The 18,924-nt window shown below is 36.0% G+C and overlaps 1 protein-coding gene across 1 annotated transcript in view; it reads left to right on the forward strand.

Annotated features, from left to right (window-relative positions):
• The first annotated feature begins 334 nt into the window (after positions 1 to 334).
• The window catches only part of CUNH14orf39 (chromosome unknown C14orf39 homolog), a 37,562-nt gene continuing 18,972 nt past the window's right edge, over positions 335 to 18,924 (forward strand). Inside the window, 10 exon segments of the mRNA XM_070403746.1 lie at positions 335 to 383; positions 482 to 538; positions 1,745 to 1,871; positions 7,782 to 7,871; positions 11,971 to 12,158; positions 12,249 to 12,291; positions 14,235 to 14,355; positions 15,459 to 15,538; positions 17,724 to 17,857; positions 18,576 to 18,652. Of these exon segments, the coding sequence (XP_070259847.1) occupies positions 335 to 383; positions 482 to 538; positions 1,745 to 1,871; positions 7,782 to 7,871; positions 11,971 to 12,158; positions 12,249 to 12,291; positions 14,235 to 14,355; positions 15,459 to 15,538; positions 17,724 to 17,857; positions 18,576 to 18,652 (966 nt within the window).

Raw genomic sequence — 18,924 nt, forward strand, 5'->3', positions numbered from 1 at the left:
AAGGACACATTCGGAAAGGACATATTCAGAGATATTTATCTCATAGGGCATGTTCTTTTGAGAGCTCTGTGTGTCTGTGGACTCCAGAGCATTCAGACAAGCACCTATAAACAAGTGTGAGGGTGCCCCCGGAAGTCTGCCATGCAACAGTGTTCCCCAAGTACTGAGTGAGGTGCCCACGAGGTCTCTGCCCTCCCCAGTTCTTGCTCCCCATCCACATTTTCCTGTAATAATGCTATGTTAACAAATGTCTTACTGAATATGTGCTGTTTTGCATACGTCTTCAGAAAATCCTTCCTGATAATTTTTTTTCCCCTTAAACACAGTATCCAAGATGAATGACAGCCTATTTGTCAGTTTGGACAGACTTTTGCTAGAATTTGGTAGGTACGAAATAAAAATAAAGAATTATGTAGTTATTTGTATGATCACCTGCTATTTTAACAATGAAGTGAAGTCACAAAAGAATTATTTATTTTAGTTTTTCAGTATGAGCAAGATATAAGTACTAAAGAAGATATGATTCGACGAATTAATAGTAAGTAGTTTTGCACGATAAAAATGTCTTAGTTTTTAATTTCTTATGGCATGCAAGGTAATATGCGGTTGCCTTGCTTAGGGTAACTTATAGTTGGCATTATAACTTTTGTGCCAGTTCTATTGAGTGCCTAATAATGTCCTATTCTGTATTCAGTATTTAATTTGTGCAGAAGAATTTTGCTTTAAGCTGAAATGATCCTCTAAGTGCAATTGAAAATAATATTTTTCTCAAATAACACAGGTTATTTCAAACATTTGAGTGAGTCAGGGGCCAGGATTGATGGATGCCATATTTTTCAGGGATGATAATACTGAAAATAATATTAAGAGTGAGATGGCAAAGCAAATTACATAAATACAGTATTTTAAGATTCTACAGAAAAACTAAAAGAAAATAGAACCATTAATTTCTTAATAGTTCTGAAAAGGAAGAATTTAGTTGTCTTTTCTGCAACAGAAAAGAATACAGGCTATTAAAATTTTATTTTAATCTTTTTAAGAAACTATATTTTACTTTTATCTGTTTTAGTCACTACTAAAAAGAAATGAGTTGAAGGTGCATTTAGTAATTAATTGACATGGAATTGAATCAAAATTTCACATTTGTCAAAAACAAAACTCTTATGTTAGTATCATATATGAGTAAACATTTACATGAACTTATGGCTTCATTAGATGCCATTGATCTTAGATATCACTCTAACCTTCTTACAATAAAAAAGGATGCTTATCTTTCTCTTCAATCCCAAACACAAATCCTTAGCTTATGGGTTTAGGACAGTGATGGCGAACCTATGACATACACGTGTATCAGAGGTGACACGGGAACTCATATTTTTGGTTGATTTTTCTTTGTTAAATGGCATTTAAATATATAAAATAAATATCAAAAATATAAGTCTTTGTTTTACTATGGTTGCAAATATCAAAAAATTTCTATATGTGACACGGCACCAGAGTTAAGTTAGGGTTTTTCAAAATGCTGACATGTCGAGCTCAAAAGGTTCGCCATCACTGCTCTAGGAGCAAGCCTGGCTTTGGTTCTGTGCTTTTCAGTATAGGGCCCTTCCCATCTCATTTTCGCTCTATTCTCTGGCTATCTTCCTTTTAGGTAAATTGCCAAACTCTTTTTTTCTATTGTATTTGTTTACTTTAATTTTATGCTTTTACTTTAAGAAAATAAATATTTTCCTTTTTTTTTCAGAAAACTTTGAAGATATTAAACAAAATAAAGCAATAATTTGTAAGATACAGGAAACTATAAATACAACAGATGAGGAAATTGGTTATTACTGTAAACATAGTAAGGAAATCAAAGACAACTGTAGTAAGTGAGTATTTGAAAGAAAAGAACTTTGAGTAATTGTCACTAGATTCTTTTATTCAAGGTTTCTGAGTTTAGAATCTGCTGTTTTATAATAGTATTTTATATTAGCACAATGATGAATTAAGTCTTAAATTGCCTTGAAAGAAGGGATCAGAGGAAGTTCAAAAGAAAAAAAGTGCTATAAGATCTAATTCAGATCCAACTAGTCTAAATACTGAAATTTGAATAATCTAGATTCAGTATATAAAATTACTATTACATAAATAAATTTGAAATAATTTACATCTTTGAATTTTCAAGATTGTATTTTTGTCTAGTAGAATCTAGTCTAAAATTAGTAGCTTTCCAAAATAAAAGTATTCAATATGTTAAGAATTATTTCAATATGGCATCAGGTTTTAGATTTTAGTACTTAAATCCATTGTAAGATATAATCATTTTGAAATAAAGAATTGTCATTGGGACTTTACTGTATATACAAATACTTAAAAATAAAATGTTAGAGGAGAGGAGAACCAACATGGCAAGGGTAAACACTAGTACTCATCGCCTCCCACAGCCACATATAAATTACAACTAAAATACAGAGCCACAGTCATTCAGAACCATCTGCAGGCTGGCTGAATGGAAGTCCTACAACTAGAGCAAAAAAGCAAAAAGCACATTAAGACCAGTGGGAAGGATGGAGGTATGGAACGTGCTGGTCCAACGCCTAGGTGTGGCATTTTTTTAATCGGGAGGGTTATCTCCAAGGCTTCTCGTGAGAAGAAGGGGGGCTCAGACCCACACCAGACCCCTAGCCCAGGGTTCCAGAGTTGGATAGAGAAGTCCCTGTAACTTTGGGCTGTAAAAACCAGTGGGGATGTGGCTGAGTGACACAGAGGCTGTTGGAGTCCCGGGTGTTCTCTTAAAGGGCCTGTGCACAAACTTACATGATCCCGCTTCCTCTGAGCTTCAGCACCAGGTGGAAGCTTTGGGGGAATCTGGGACATATGGGGAAGAACTGGACTGTGGCATTGGGACAGGAACTAGGGGGCTGCTTTCTCTCAGACGGGTGCTCACAGGGGTCATTGTTCCTGTGCTGGGCCCTCCCCTGTTGCAGAGCTAACTGGCAGCCATAACTGAGTTTCCATGAGCGTGGCTCACACTGTTCACTCTGCTCTGGTGATTCCCTGAGACCCCACCCCATCCAATTTGCAGCCCCATCCAAGCTGTTTGCAGCTGCTTTTCCATATGAATGGCCTGTCCTGGGTCAGTGTTCAGAATTTGCTAAAATCTCTTAAACAAGCAGCAGCTGGCATCAGCATGCTCCAAACTTATCAATAAAAGGCCTAAGAGCCAGCACTAGCACCAGCCTGCTTTGCTTCAACGCTGGGCGTCACCTAGGCTCTTGCCCAACACAAGTAGAGCCATTTGCAGGTCATGGTAGCTCCTGCTGGATGGCCCCAGGCAGTGGCTGACTTAGCACCTCCTGGGAGGCTCCAGAGCCAATGCACTGGTGGACAGCTTCAGACCATACCTGATTACCACTCTACACATTCACAAGTGATACATTCAAGGTACAGACTCAGTGAGCACCAAAGCTCCACAGAAATAAATCCTCCTCCATAGGGGTATCTCTTGCACAGAACCTCTTCCATTGTAGATGCTGCTGGTCCTCATAGCCAATTGGCCTAGAGGTCAATTCCTCCCAGGGATGCCAACAGCAATCAAAGCTCAACTACAACAAGACTGCATACAGCCCACACAGGGGCACACCTAGAGTGCTCAGCTCAGGTGACTGGAGAGGCTTAGCCACAGGGCCCCCTAGGACACCTAATACACAAGGTCACTCTACCAATTCCAGGAGATGTAACAGCTCTACCAAGCACATAGAAACAATCACAGGGAAGCAGCCAAAATGCAGGGACTGCTGGATACAGAGTTCAAAATGATGATACAGAGTTCAAAATAATGGTTATCTGGTTACTCAGGGACCTTAATGAGATTTTCAAGGGACTTGGTGAGACTTCAAGGATTGTAGTGAGAATTTCAAAGATATGAAAAAGGACCAGTCAGAAATTAAGCATACACTAACTGAATAAGGAATAATTTACAGGGATTCAACAGGAGAGTAGAGGATTTCAAGAATCAACTCAATGATTTGGAATATGAGGAAGCAAAAAAACCCCAATCAGAAGAGCAAAAAAAAAGAATCCAAAAATATGAAGATAGTATAAGGAGCCTCTGGGACAACTTGAAGAGTACCAACATTCACATGATGGGGGTGCCAGAGGAGAAGAGAGGGAGCAAGATATTGAAAACCTATTTGAAGAATTAATGACAGAAAACTTCCCCTACCCAGTGGAAAGAAATAGACTTACAAGTCTAGGAAGCATAGAGAGTCCCAAACATGAGGAACCCAAAGAGACCCACACCAAGCAACATCAGAATTAAAATGCCAAGGGTTAAAGACAATCTTAAAAGCAGCAAAAGAGAAGTAGTTACTTACCAAGGAGCACCCATATGACTATGAGCTGATTTCTCAACAGAAACTTTGCAGGCCAGAAGGGAGTGGCAAGAAATATTCAAAGTGATGAATAGCAAGGATCTAAAACCAAGATTACTCTACCCAGCAAAGCTCTCATTTAAAATTGAGGATCAGATAAAGAGCTTCACAGACAAGAAAAAGCTAAAGGAGTTCATCACCAAACCAGTATTACATGAAATGTTGAAGGGTATTCTTTAAGAGAAAGAGAAGAAAATATGAACAATAAAATGGCAATAAATACATATCTATCAACAACTGAATCTAAAAATTAAATGAACAAGAAATCTAATGAACAGAATAAACTGATGAACAAAATAGAATCAGAGGCATGGAAACATGGATCAGATTGACGAAACCCAGAGGGAAGGATGATTGGGGGATGGGAAGAGATTAACCAAGGATCTTATATGCATACTAGAGGCCTGATGCATGAAATTCATGCAAGGAGTTCGGCCCTCGCAGCCACTGCAGCTTGCCTTGGCCCTCATAGCCCCAGCTTCATCTGGAAGGTTGTTCGGCTGTCTAGTCTAATTAACATGTTACGCTTTTATTATTATAGATATATTGCCTATGGACACAGGCAATAGGATGGTGAAGGCCTGGGGCAGGGTGGGAACTGGGTGGAGGGGGGAAATGTAGGGACATCTGTAATACTCTCAACAATAAAGATTTTTTTAAAAAAATGAAAAAAAAATGTGTTAAGTTTTTGTATTTAATTTTATGTGGATCATTGTATTAAGTACTATATCTTAGATTCATATTTGTTTTAAAATATTTTGTTATTCAAAATTTTAATAAGCCTTTTTGGTTTTTACCTCATTACTTAAAAAAAGAAAAATCATAGTTATTCTTGACATTGAGCCTGAAACCCGGTCATGGCCCTGACTGGTAAATGAACAGTGATCTCTTGGTTCATGGGTCAATAATCAAACTACTGAGCCACACTGGCTGGGCCATAACAAACCTTTTAAATAAATTTTCAATATTATTACATACTAGAGGCCTGGTACATGAAATTCATGCACTTGGGGGGTTGTCCCCTCAGACCGGCCTGTGCCCTCTTGCAGTCAGGGAGCCCTCGGGGGATGTCTGACTGACGGCTTAGGCCCGCTCCCCGCCTAAGCTGTCAGTCGGACATCCTTAGTGCTGCTGCAAAGGTGAGCCAGGCTTCTGGCTGAGCGGTGCTCTCCCTGTGGGAGCACACTGACCACCAGGGGGCAGCTCCTGTGTTGAGCATCTGCCCCCTGGTGATCAGTGTGTGTCATAGTGACTGGTCATTCTGCTGTTCAGTCTATTTACATATTAGCCTTTTATTATATAGGATACTGCATGCACATCTATCTACATATATATTTTTTTTTTACAAAGATGGGAGTATACCATATTTATTCTTCAACTTGTTTTTTAAATTTTAACAATATGTAATGTAAATGATATTACACATGTAATGATTATGTATAGACTTCATTTTTTATCAGCTCCATTGTATTTTTTAATATTGATGTATCCTAAGTTATTTAACCATTCTATTAATAGACCTTTAGGTTGTTTTCAGTTTTTTTGTATTATAAGCAACATGTCCAGGTATCCTTTCACATTTATAGACCTAATGCTATAGGATAAACTTCTAGAAGTGAAATTGTTAAATCAAAGAGTATGCATGCACATTTAAACATTTGATAATGTCAAACTGCTCTTCAAAAAGATTATACTAATTTTATACTCCCACCAACAAGGTATGAGAGTTTCTATTTCCTCAAAACCTTGCCAGAACAGGAATTAGTAATGTTTAAATTTTTTGGCTATCTGATCTATAAAAACTATATCTTGTTGAACTTTAAAAAAATTTTTTTGATTTAGGTTTTATTGTAAAGGTTTTACCAGTGGTTTCCATCAACTAACTGCAATGGGTACTGGGAAAGAACTGATAGTTTTGCCAGAGAACCTGCTGTATTCATGATGTATTGTACTTTATACAATTTCATCTCTGCTGGGTTCGGAGGACCGTTAGTAGGATCTGTTGAGTTTAATGCCGTGACCACCTCTAGTTTATGATGTCAGCATGCTGGTTTAGAAATTTAAATGTTAAAGATGAATTCATAATAGTGCTAGAAAAAATATGGATGACATCATAATCTTTGAGAGAAAAAAACTTTTCCAAATATGTCACCAAAAGTAGAAATCACATAGGAAATGGATAAATATGACTACATGCAGATTAAAAACAAAGACACCCTAAATTGATAACAAAAACCAAAAGGAAACAATTTATTTAAACAATAATATTAGTTATTTTTCAGTGTTGAAACTATATGGATGATATTCTGTGCTTCCAAAGTGGGCATTTATACTTTTTGAATCTGAAAAAATAGAAAAGATTAGAAAGAAGAGCTAGAGAAAATATTTGAACAATACTTAGAATGGAGGCTGCCATGATATATGCTAATTATAGATTTTTCACATTGGTAACACTTTTTGAGTCATGTAATAAAAATGTATAATATGAATATTTATTTTATTATTGCCATCTGATTTTATAATTCATTTATAATTCATTTTGGCCTAGTTTCTTTTTTAGTTCAGGAGGGTGTAACAACCCAGCTTTTTAAGTTTCAAAGGAGAAAAAACCTCTCTTTAGGCCTTATCCTAGCTCTTTGAATGCTTACTCCAAAAGAATTTCTTAGCCAAGACCTTAGAAGTATGATGAGAAAGAAAGCCGGATGTTGCAGTGTTGCAGAGGATATTCTAGAAATGCCATAGCAATACGTACACAGTCCAGTCATGTTACAATTGCTGCTTCCCTAGTTACGATTCCAAAATGGGTTTTATGTAAAAACTAGAGGCCCTGTGCATGAAATTTGTGAACTCGAGGGTGGGAGGGTCCCTCAGCCTGGCCTGCGCCTTCTTTCATTCTGGGAGCCCCGTGATCAATGGCCCTGCAGAGGGAGGCCCTGCCCACCTGCCACAGCCCCGCCCAGCCAGGTAGACTTGGCCTCCCTCTGTGGGACGATCTTGGGGCTATAGCAGCCCCCCCTCCCCCACTAATTACATTGCACCTGCCTTGGCTGGCCTGGTGCCAGTGCATGTCATAGCATGGTCGTCTGGAAGGTCATCCAGACGGTCGTTCTGCTGTTCAGTCATTCAGTCAATTTGCATATTATGCTTTTATTATTATAGCTTAACAGATAATGATATTTGAGCATATGTATGATTGCATGAAGGATGGTAGTGATGATGGGAGATGGGACTATTTTTCTTGATGTAAGCTTGTTTTCTCTAGGAAGGGAAAAATTTGTTTATTTTTAAATGGTTGCATTCATTTTCATGATCTCTAACAATTCATTTATCATTCTGAGATGCTAATTATCATATTTTTTTCCATAGCTGGAAGCCAACATGTGATGTTTTTCATAAATATGAAGACTATATGAAGGACCAATTTACTATTTATCAGGAAACAATTGAAAAAGACAAGTACAGTATATAAATGCTTTTATTTTGTTAAACCTCATCCGAGGGTATTTTTTCCATTGATTTTTAGAGTGGAAGGGAGGGAGGGGGGTAAGGGGGAGAGAGAAAGAGAGAGAGAGAGGGTGGGGGGGGAGGGGAAAAGAAAAACATCGATGTGAGAGAGACACATTGAGTGGTAGCCTCCCACACATGCCCTGACTGGGGCGGGGATCAAAACTGCAACCCAAGTATGTGCCCATGACTGGGAGTAGAAACTGGGTCCTTTGGTAAGCAGGCTGATGCTCTAACCACTGACCTACACCAGCCAGAACGAGTACCTATATTTAAGCTTATCAATCCTGTAAGTATTAATAGGATATGCTTTGTAAGAATGCAGAAATTTTGTACAGTGGGGAGGGGGTAGTTTTTTGTTTTGTTTTTATTTAACTTCATTTTTATTGTTTATACTATTATAGATGTCTCCATTTTTCCCACCTTTGCCCACCTTCACCTAGTCCTCACTCCTCCTTCCCTCTGGTCAAGTAAAGCCATGTTTTGGACTCTTGGGGTACCATTAAAGGCCTACCTATTTGTTATATAGCTCTATCAAACCCTGGATTTGTTTATATATGTCCTTAAATAGAAACTATCAATAGCAATTGCTGTAGCAGAGTGCTTCAATTAATAGTGCTTCAGTTATGACTAAATTGTTATAAGCAAGCATCTGGGAGACGAGTTAGCTGTAGATTTAGCTTATGAAAAATTTGGAATACAGGTTTTACCCGCAACCCAAAAATAGAGCATTCTTAGGAAATCCTTCATAAGCTGAAATGGCGTCAAGTGAAGAAGCAAATCCTTCACTGTGCTGAATCAATTTATATGGAAACATTTTTGAGCATTTCTGGACCTAAAAATAATCTATTAAATCATACCAAATAACATTAACATTATAGTAAAAGCAGGAATGCACAAAGTAAATTGAGATAAAGCACAGCTGTTCACAGGCACAGTTCAAGGTTATGGTGGCTTGATAGTGAGATGCTGAGTATAGTTCCCAGGGAAGGAACTTGGTAGTGCCAGTCTCACTGCTGATATTGCAATATCCTTCATATTAAAAGAAGGTAGAGACTGAAGGTATAGATTTGATCTTCATTGGCTTTTGAAATCATGAAAATAGATGAGATAGCCCAGAAAAATGTATAGAGCAAAAATAAGAGAAAGGTAGAATACATGATCATTCAAGGAAAAGGCAGAAGGTGGAATTAGTAAAGGAGACTGTTACTTTGTCATTTATAGCCCATGCTTCCATACAAAAAGCATTTGAGATACTTTGTATAAATAGTACCACAGTGTTAAAAGAAAACTAAATATAAAAGTCAAGGCTACAGAGAAGTAAGGATAATATAGAAAAATGAAGCCTTTGGTCAGGATAGAAATTCATACTACATGGTTTTGCATATTTGTTAGATATAGGCATAAATTAGGCTTTGAAATTCCTAGTAGTAGCCAAGACATTATGGAAATGTGATCTGTTTGGAATTCAGAGTAATCATTTTAAAAACAAAAAACAGTTCAGTTGCTTAGGATAAGTAGAGGTTTTTCCTGGTAATAAGAATTGAGAGAAATTTCTCCTCTTGGTTCTCATAAAGGGGAAATTATGCAATGTGATAATCAGTATCTTCAGTGTTCTCCCCAAAATAAAATCTATATTATTGCTTCTGATAACATCTCTCAATGCAAGCCTTGGTTATAAAAGTTATTAAAATGATTCTATGAGGGGCTAATGAAAACCATACAAACATCGACTTTTTTTATCTTGTTTGTTGTGGATTACTTCTCTTAGCTCGCCATAGCTACTTGTTAAAGCTATATTTTTCTTTCTTAAACCAGCCACATGGGTTGATTGAGTTGATGAGTCAATACCAGGCATCTATAAAAAGAAAAGAGTCTATTTGTTGGTATCATGGGTAATGAAAGAAGTAAAGGCACCAGCTCCTTGTTTTTCCTAATCTCCCATCCCTGTCCCAGGCAGTCACAAAAACTAGTATAGTTGGCAACAGATAAGATTGTAATGACTCTTCTTGAATCATGACTTGGCTATGCTGGGCTCTCTCAGAGTTCCTATACAGAGTATGTTAGAAGAGTGGGCAGGAATATGTAATAGGAACAGGATAGATGTGGTATGCTAATCTCATCAGAAACTGGTGTCTCAGACTCAGTTTTCTTATGGGTATTTTCCCTAAATTAGCACCTAATTAGCAAATATGCATTTAGAGGAATAGGATCTTGTTTGGGCTCAACTGCTTTATCTGGTTAAAAGGGAACAGAGTTTAGTAATATTAAGGAATTAAAACATTCTCAAGATTCAGACCTGCTAGTACAAGGCTGTTGGCCCTACTTTTCTTCTTACTATACAAGCAGTTGATGAATACTTGTTCTTCTTTACTCCTGTGCTGAAGTAAGATAACCATTATTGTATTTTAAAATAATTTCCCTGTATAGTATGGCTTAATTTATAAAATTCACAAAATTTTGAGGAACATGAAGATTATATATTTTTAGAATATTTTCTATGAGTACTAATTCTTGAAGCTAAGTATTATATAAAAATTTGGGTAAAAAGAGGATAATGAATATTTTAGGCTTTGTGGGCTACACAGTCTCTGTTGTAACTACTGAACTCGGCTGTTGTGGTGCAAGAGCAACTTTAGACAATATAGAAATGAATGACTATTCCAATAAAACTTGGTTGATGGACATTACAGTTTGAATTTCATATAACATTTTTAAATCTTTTTTCTTTTTGGTTAATGGATATTTTTCCATTGATTTTTAGAGAGAGTGGAAGGGAGGGGGAGAGACACAGAGAGAGAAACATTGATGTGAGAGAGACAATGATTGGTTGCCTCCTACATGAGCCCCAACCAGGATGGGGATTGAGCCTGCGACTGAGGTACCTGCCCTTGACTGGAATCGAACCCGGGACCCTTCAGTCCACGGGTTGATGCTCTATCCACTGAGCCAAACAGGCTAGGGTTGAATTTCATACAACTTTAATGTGTCATGAAATATTATTATACTTTTTATTTTCTTCAATCATTTAAAAATGTTAAAAAAAAACAAAACATTTTTAGCTAATAGGCCATACAAAAACAGGTGGCAGGTTAGATTTGCCCCATAGGTCATAGTCACTGACCCCCTACTGTAGAGAAAGCAAAGGTCAAATGAGAAGGAAGAGTTAATATCATTTTGCAAGAATTAACTGTCTCACTCAAGACTTATACCTAAATAGATGACCACCCACTTCTACCTGAGTTGGAACAGAGTTCCAAACAGTGCTGAAATTTTCTTTCTAAAATAGTTTTGAAGTATACCAGAATGGTTGTGAAACCAGAGTTCTAACACATAGAACATGACTTTTTGTAATCATTTTGGCTTAGATAATTGAAGAAGATTTAAAAGCCGTAGTTATAGAAGTAGCTAAACTGGGGAGAATAGAGACTCAGAACTCAGGGAGAATAGAAATTCAAGAAGTGATCAAAAGAACCAGGTTGTACCCTGGCCAGTGTAGCTCAGTTGGTTGGGTGTCATCCCATGCACCAAAAGGTTGCCAGTTCGATTCCCGTTCAGGGCACATGCCTGGTTTCAGGCTCAATCCCTGGTGGGGGTGCGGGGGAGAATGCAGGAAGCAGCCCATCGATGTTTCGCTCTCACATCATTTCTCTCTCTCCCCCTCTCTTTTCCTCTCTCTCTAAAAAAGTTAATCAAAAATATATTTTTAAAAAGAGCCAGGTTCTGTAATGTCAGTTGGAAAGAGAGCTAAAAAGAGATCACTGAGTTAGACAAATTAGCTCATCTGTGACCTTGGGAAGGGTAGTTTCATCAGAATGGTGAGAACGGAAATAGTGGATTAAGGAGTGAATAACTCAGGTAGTGAAGAAAAAGTATAAGAGTTGGAAAGTGTGATGGAGTTAAGGAAAATCTGAAGGACAAATGGTATTTAGGGAAGCAGGGATAAGTAGGTATTAGACTTCCCTTTTATGCTTAATTTAGTAGACTTTAACAAGTGATAGTTTTAAAAAATACTCTGTGATGATGATATCATTTTTTAAAATTTTAACAGAAAAATGTACCATGGTTATATATGTCAGTATAAAGATGTTTTGAAGCAATACCAACTAAAATACTCAGAAGCACCCCTTTCACGTGAATATTATGAGAAGAAAAGAGAACATGAAGAAATTCAAAACAGAGTGTTGGCATGTACTGAACAACTAAAAATGAATGAAACTATTTTTATGGAATTTCTAGGTATTAACATTTTTATTGTATATTGTTTTAATAGTGACATCTTTATAATGAAAATAATAACTCAATCTAAAATACAACTTTGTTTTTCAGTGCCTGCTCCCTTTCCATCACTTACTAAATGGACATTACATATGTATCCACAATAGTATTTCTGCTTAGAATTTTTATTAGATAAGTATTATTTCTGCATTTTAATTGTTATTGTGTTTCTTTGGTGAGAATCACATGGGTTTGTTTTTGGTTTAATTAAAAAATTTTAGAGTTTACTTTAAAGTTCATCTAGGATTAATTTTCATATATGTGCATGTGATTAGAAGAGACAATTTTAATGAGAATGAAGTGCTATATGTATCTGGCTTTAAGTGGTATGTCTTAGAAACCAAACCAATGAAAAAGTCATCTTGCTCTGTCTTACCAAAGAAAGAATTCCAATTAAGTAGTTGATTCTAACTTGTTAGGAGGGAAGCGGTAAGGAGGTGGAGTCACAATCATTCATTCACCTATAGAAATTCATTAGGTATCTGCCTTGTGCCAGACAGTGCTCAAGGAGATACAGAGCTTTCTTGCAAGGAGCTTTTAGTAGGGAGAGAGATGAGTAGGCAAATATTTTGATACAGTGGCATTGTATTAGAGTCTTAAGTAATTCTTAATTGGTCTAAGTCTCATTTGTTTGTCAAGATCTTGCCTGGTGATGAACTTGGAACTTTAATCCTCTTCCAACCTCCACAATCCTTCATATGCTTTCCTATCAGATTATAACTCCACTGTTTGTACTAAGTCTTCTTTATCCCTGTACTCTACCTTTCTTCATTCTGCTTCATCCTCAATTACCCTTTTATTCCTTTGCTGCTTGCTCTCTCCGTGTTTGGGTTTTAGCTTTTTCTGTTCTTGATTGTTCAACTGCTGCCCATTTATGTTTTAACTTCTCAATAGGAAAGGGCAGAGGTTATAGATGCAGAAGGTACAGCAGGGGTTTAGGGAGTTGGATGTAGGAGGGATGAGATGTATGAATGCATGGCAAACAAGAAGAGGTATTACAGGTAGGGAGATGATTTAAATGTCTATATCTTAAAATTCAAATTGATACTTTTGATAATGTCATAGCATTATAAATAATGTTCATCTTAAATTTTATGTTCATACAAGTCATATTTTAAGGCAGAATAGAAAAGGCCTGACAGATTTTCTATGGAGTTTTTGTTTACTGTCCTATTAGTATTTATTTTTAAATTCTCCTAAATGAATTGTAGAGTAACTCAGGGAACTGTAGTAGCTAATAACCATGCAGAATATCTAGTAACAGCTGAAAAATTCTCTACTTGAAATTGGGTATAAATTCAGTTCAAGCAGAAAGTCCAGATAGAAGTTCTAGCTCTCTTCTGAGTTCTGCAGGGTACACTGATGAACCTTACAGAGCAGGAAAAGGGTGGATTTTTAATGTTGACTTTGGAAAAAAGAAATAATGTGGAAACACGGGAAATTAGATTTGAACCTGAATTGGTTGTTTATTATTAGTCATGTCAAATTACATGATGAACTTGGGTAGAAAAAAAACAAAAGCAAAAAAACACACTGTAAAAATACTTAACTGAAAGAAAAAAATCTTAAGTATTTTGGATGAAATGTGTTTTGTTTTTGTTAATCCTCACCAGAGGATAATTTTGAGAGAGAGTGGAAGGGAGCAGGGGAGACACAGAGAGAGACACATCGATTTGGTTGCCTCCCACGTGTACCTGGACCAGGGCTGAAGATGAAGCCTGTAATCAAGTTAGGTGCCCTTGACTGGAATTGAACCTGGACCCTTCAGTCTGCAGGCCAATGCTCTATCCACTGAGCCAAACCGGTTAGGGCTGAAATGTTATTTTTACTGTAAGCTCAATATATAACATAGATAAACAATAAATTTTCTTTGTCAGTTTGACAGATGTTTATATTCTGTTTTCATATACTGTTAGTAATATTAATTATTGTTTATGTGGAACATAAGTATATAGAAATGTTACATGATATTCTGATATAATATATGTATTATAAATGTAAAATCTGTTTACATAACATAGTTCCTTAACATATAAGTGTTAATTTGAGATGTAAAACACAAGATATTCTTAGACATGCCAACAATTTTTCCAAAATTTCATGTGAATTGAAGAAAGAAGTAGATGAAGTGGAAATAGAAATTAAATATTTAAACCAGGTATATGTTATGTGTATAAATGTATAAGTGTAATGGTATATTACTTTAAGGTCTTAGGAGAGTTATTTTTAAAGAGCCTCAATATGGACAAGGCCATATGATAATTTGTTTGCCTCAGATTGCCTTTGGAGCCAAAATATAGGTATTGAGTATATCCAATTCTGGATTTTGGGGACTAGTTTAACTTTCTTTGGGGGCTGAGGAAGAAAATGATGAAAAAATATCATCTAGCTTAATAACAAAAATTTAAAGGCATTAAAAGAGAACAAGACAGTAAATGGTTTAAAGGACTTAATTTTGAAAATGTATGACTATAATCTTTATAGAGCTAGGCTAGAACTAGTTTAGCCTTTAAGATTGATGGTACATGATATTTTCTTGAGTACATTTTAAAAATTGATTTTAGAAATAGGAAGGGAGAAAGAGAGAAATGTCGGTTGGTTGCCTCATGTTCACACCCTGACTGGGGGACCTAACTCGAAACCTGGGTATGGGCCCTGATGGGAATCAAACCTGCCACTTTTCAATGCATGGGACAACGCTCCTACCAACTGAGCCACACCAGCCAGGCTTTTGAGTATATTTTTAGTGCCATCTATTGAAATGTGGCTTTCATTGACAGGTATGTGAACAAATCAAAGTCTAAAATTTTCAAAATTTTGAGAAAAATTTAATAGCTAATTTTCTAAATTCTCTGAAAATTGTGTTATATGGTATATTGATCATTCATAGGTATGAGGTTCAAGATAAGTAATATCATTTGACTTCCTTTAAAGTTTGTGGTAATTATGTCTCTAAGTAGGGAATCTGTCTACGTTGCTTCTAACTGTCCTTTTTAAAAAGTGTACATGTCAATAAATAAAATAAAGAATGTTAAAAGGTGGAAGTTCATTGAAATCTAGGTTTGCTAATGGAGTTGTAAGAAAAAAATTAAAGATGTAGGATTTATTGTTAATTTAGCAACTTTCACTAAACAATAGCTTATACTTGCTACAATATAAATCTTGTGGTAATATAGAAAAATCATATTTATTAAGGTAAAGCATGTTCCTTAATACTTTGCAGGTAATTATTTTATTTTGCTTTATCATTTTTATTTTTAGCAGATTACAAGATTTTATGAAACTAAGAATCTGGAAGAGAACACTAAAAATATAGAAAAAAGAAAGGAATTGAAAGAAAGGTATAGTAAACTTTAAAATGGGATTTTATGTGAACAAATATTCTGCATCTAACAATTTTATTCTATATTTTATCCCAAGCCACTAATATTTATACAAAATCTATATTCATATTTTGTGCGTGCTATTGTCTATTAATTTCTTACGAAAAATATTAATATATACCTTTAAATATTATGGGCTGATTTTCAAATTTACTTGTTATTTAGTACAGCCAAGGATAATTTGTAAAGAGAAATGGGATAGCAGCAGCATATTCACTGTTTTATAACCTGTCAGTTGTATATTTCATCCAGTTTTCCATGATGAGTCAGCAATGGGAAAATAGTAGGAGCAGCAACATACTTACCTTTTATCATCCTCTCACCAGCTTGACCAGTTCTTCCTTTGCCAGAGAGAGTGAAGATGAGCCAAAATGCTACTGAATTGTGGCATCATGTGTTTCCTTGTCATTCATCCTAATGGTGATAAAATAGACATCAGTGCTGGAGGCATTTAAAAAAAGATTGACTTTGTCTGTTATTGTGTGATGAAAAAACAGATGTATTACTATTGCTATGTCTGATAAACTTTCTGTTTTTCTATTCTGCCTATACCCTTTTTCATTCTTCTTAAGTTTCTCTCCTATGGCTCCATTGCTTTTATCCTGATTTTTCAACATATTCCTCTCCCAAATTAATTTTCCTGATTCCACTTTCTTGGGTCTGTTATTTTCTTGATTCCCCCTCTCCCATGTCTCACATTCACAGTAATGTGTCTTTAATTTTGTAAGTCAAATTGATTAGAAAAAAAATAGTAAATGTACAGAATCTCACTTTATTGACAAATTTTTAAAAAATGTATTTTTATTGATTTCATAGAAGAAGGGAGAGGGAGAGAGAGATAGAAACATCAATGATGAGAGAGAATCATTGATCAGCTGCCTCCTGCATGCCCCACACTGGGGATCAAACCTGAAACTCAGGCATGTGCCCTGACCAGGAATTGAACCGTGACCTCCTAGTTCATAGGTTGACACTCACATCGGCCAGGCTATTGACAAATTTTTAATATGAAAATTCTTTATATTGTTATTATCAAGTAATATAATTATTTAAATTATTTAATCATCAATATTAAAAAAATTTTTTTTGACTTAGAAAAAATTCAGTGAAATTGCTCTTCCAGTAAAAAACTTAAAAGACTTATGATCATAATGTTGCTTTAATGGTTTCTATATTCATGCTAGTTGATTATTTCTAAATAAATATTTTTAAAGTTTGAAGTATTTCAAAATCTAAAGCATGCTACTTATAAATATTACTAGAGGCCTGGTGCATGAATTCATGCACCAGTGGGGTCTCTCGGCCTAGCCTGAGGGATCGGGCCAAAACCAGCTCTCTGACATCCCCTGAGGGGTCCCGTATTGGGAGAGGGTGCAGGCCAGGCGGAGGGACCCCACCAGTGCATGATCAGGCCCGGAAGGGATGTGGGAGGTTGGCCAGCTGGGAGGAACTGCAGGAGGGCTCAGGGTGTGTCCAGCCCATCTCACTCAGTCCCGATTAGCCAGACCCTAACAGCAAGCTAACCTACCGGTCGGAGTGTCTGTCCCCTTGTGGTCAGTGCACATCATAGTGACTGGTCAACTGGTTGACTGTTTGCCCCTGGTGGTCAGTGCACGCCATAGCGAGCAGTTGAGTGACCTCAGCACATCATTAGCATATTATGCTTTGATTGGTTGAACGGACGACTGGACACTTAGCATATTAAGCTTTTATTATATAGGATATTTTAGTTTAAAATATTTTTGACATGTTTAGAGTCATAAAATTACTGTTTTAAAAATGAGAATGTGGTATACTGAGAAGAGCACTGGACTTAATCAGGAAAGATGTCTTTTAGCTGTGACACTAGTAAGTAACTTAATATTGGGTAGATCTGTTAAATTCTCTGGAACTCAGTTTTATTTGTGAAATAAGGAGTTTTAACTATCTCATATCTAAATATCTCTTCTGGCTTTAATATATGCTAATTTTTATTGAATTTATTGGGGTGACATTGGTTAATAAATTATATAGATTTCAGGTGTATAATTCTATAATACATCATCTGTATATTATGTGTTTACCACCCAAAGTCAAGTGTTCTGTCAATATATGTTAATTTTTTACTTCACTAATATTTAATGTGATTTACTCTTCTCTTTAGAATTTTTGAAAAAGATGAACAACATGTACTTATATTGAATAAGACCTCTCAGAAAAGTCAATTATTTCTTCCAAATGAATCTCAGAAATTAGTCAGACCAATAAATATTCTATCTTCAGAACCAAGAGTTATAGGTACAGTATCTGTTTATTTCCAAAAACTTAGTTTTCTTTGCAAACACCTAGAAGAAGAAATAGGAAGAAGCAATTTTAGTTATCATTTGATATAACCAAAAACAAACTGCTAGAAACCTATCAACTCAGGAAAGTACCACTTTGATTTTTTCTGAGAGCAAACAAGACATGCCTTTTGTACTTAGCTTTTTTCGTTTTGAAAGAGAAATTATTCATACTACATTTTTTTTAAAAAAGTGTTCTGATCTGGTTGCACAGCTATCAGAGGAGGATGGATAATTATATATTCTTTATTTGAGAAGTCTTATTAATAAGTGGGTAGCTGACTTGTGTTAATGATATTTGTGACTTAGTCACTGAGATATTTGAATCGTGATTCATTCAATAGATCTGTATATTAGATTAACTACAATTGTGTTAGATAAGTATATTGGCTATTTTTGTCCCCTGGTCATTAATATTACCACTCTGTCTTTGGTTCCCCATTATAAAGATGTAGTTTTGCCAGCTGGATTTCATTTTACAGTCATAGTTATTGTAATAGCTATTATATAGTGAGGAATTAAGATTTGTATAATAATTTCATAATTCTATATTTTAATTTAAATTAAGTATTCATGTGACATTTTTTAAATTACAAGGTTAGGTTAAATATTGGGTATGATATTTGAGTCTAATCTCTGGAAATTATTTGAAGTTATTCAATTTAATAACCTAGATAAAAAAGAAGACAGTTCTATGAAGCAGTCAAAGCTTTCCAGTGTTGACTCCAAACAAAAAGAAAACAATATGCAGGTAGGTATTTCTTTTTTAATACTATAAATTAAATACTTGCTTGCATTATTTAGGACATGCTGTGTGTGTGTGTGTGTGTGTGTGTGTATGTATGTGTGTTATAAATATACTAGAGGCCTGGGGCATGAAATTTGTGCACTCTGGCAGGGGCAGGGGAGGTGCGTCCCTCAGCCTGGATTGTGAAAGGGCTCAGGCCAGGCTGAGGGACCCCACAAGTGCACGATCAGGGCCAGGGAAGGACGAGGGAGATTGGCCAGCTGGGGAGGGACCGC

Source organism: Myotis yumanensis, unplaced genomic scaffold (genome assembly GCF_028538775.1).
Source record: "Myotis yumanensis isolate MYYU_CA2020_CCGP unplaced genomic scaffold, mMyoYum1.0.hap1 SCAF_1, whole genome shotgun sequence".
NCBI classification, from domain to species: domain Eukaryota; kingdom Metazoa; phylum Chordata; class Mammalia; order Chiroptera; family Vespertilionidae; genus Myotis; species Myotis yumanensis.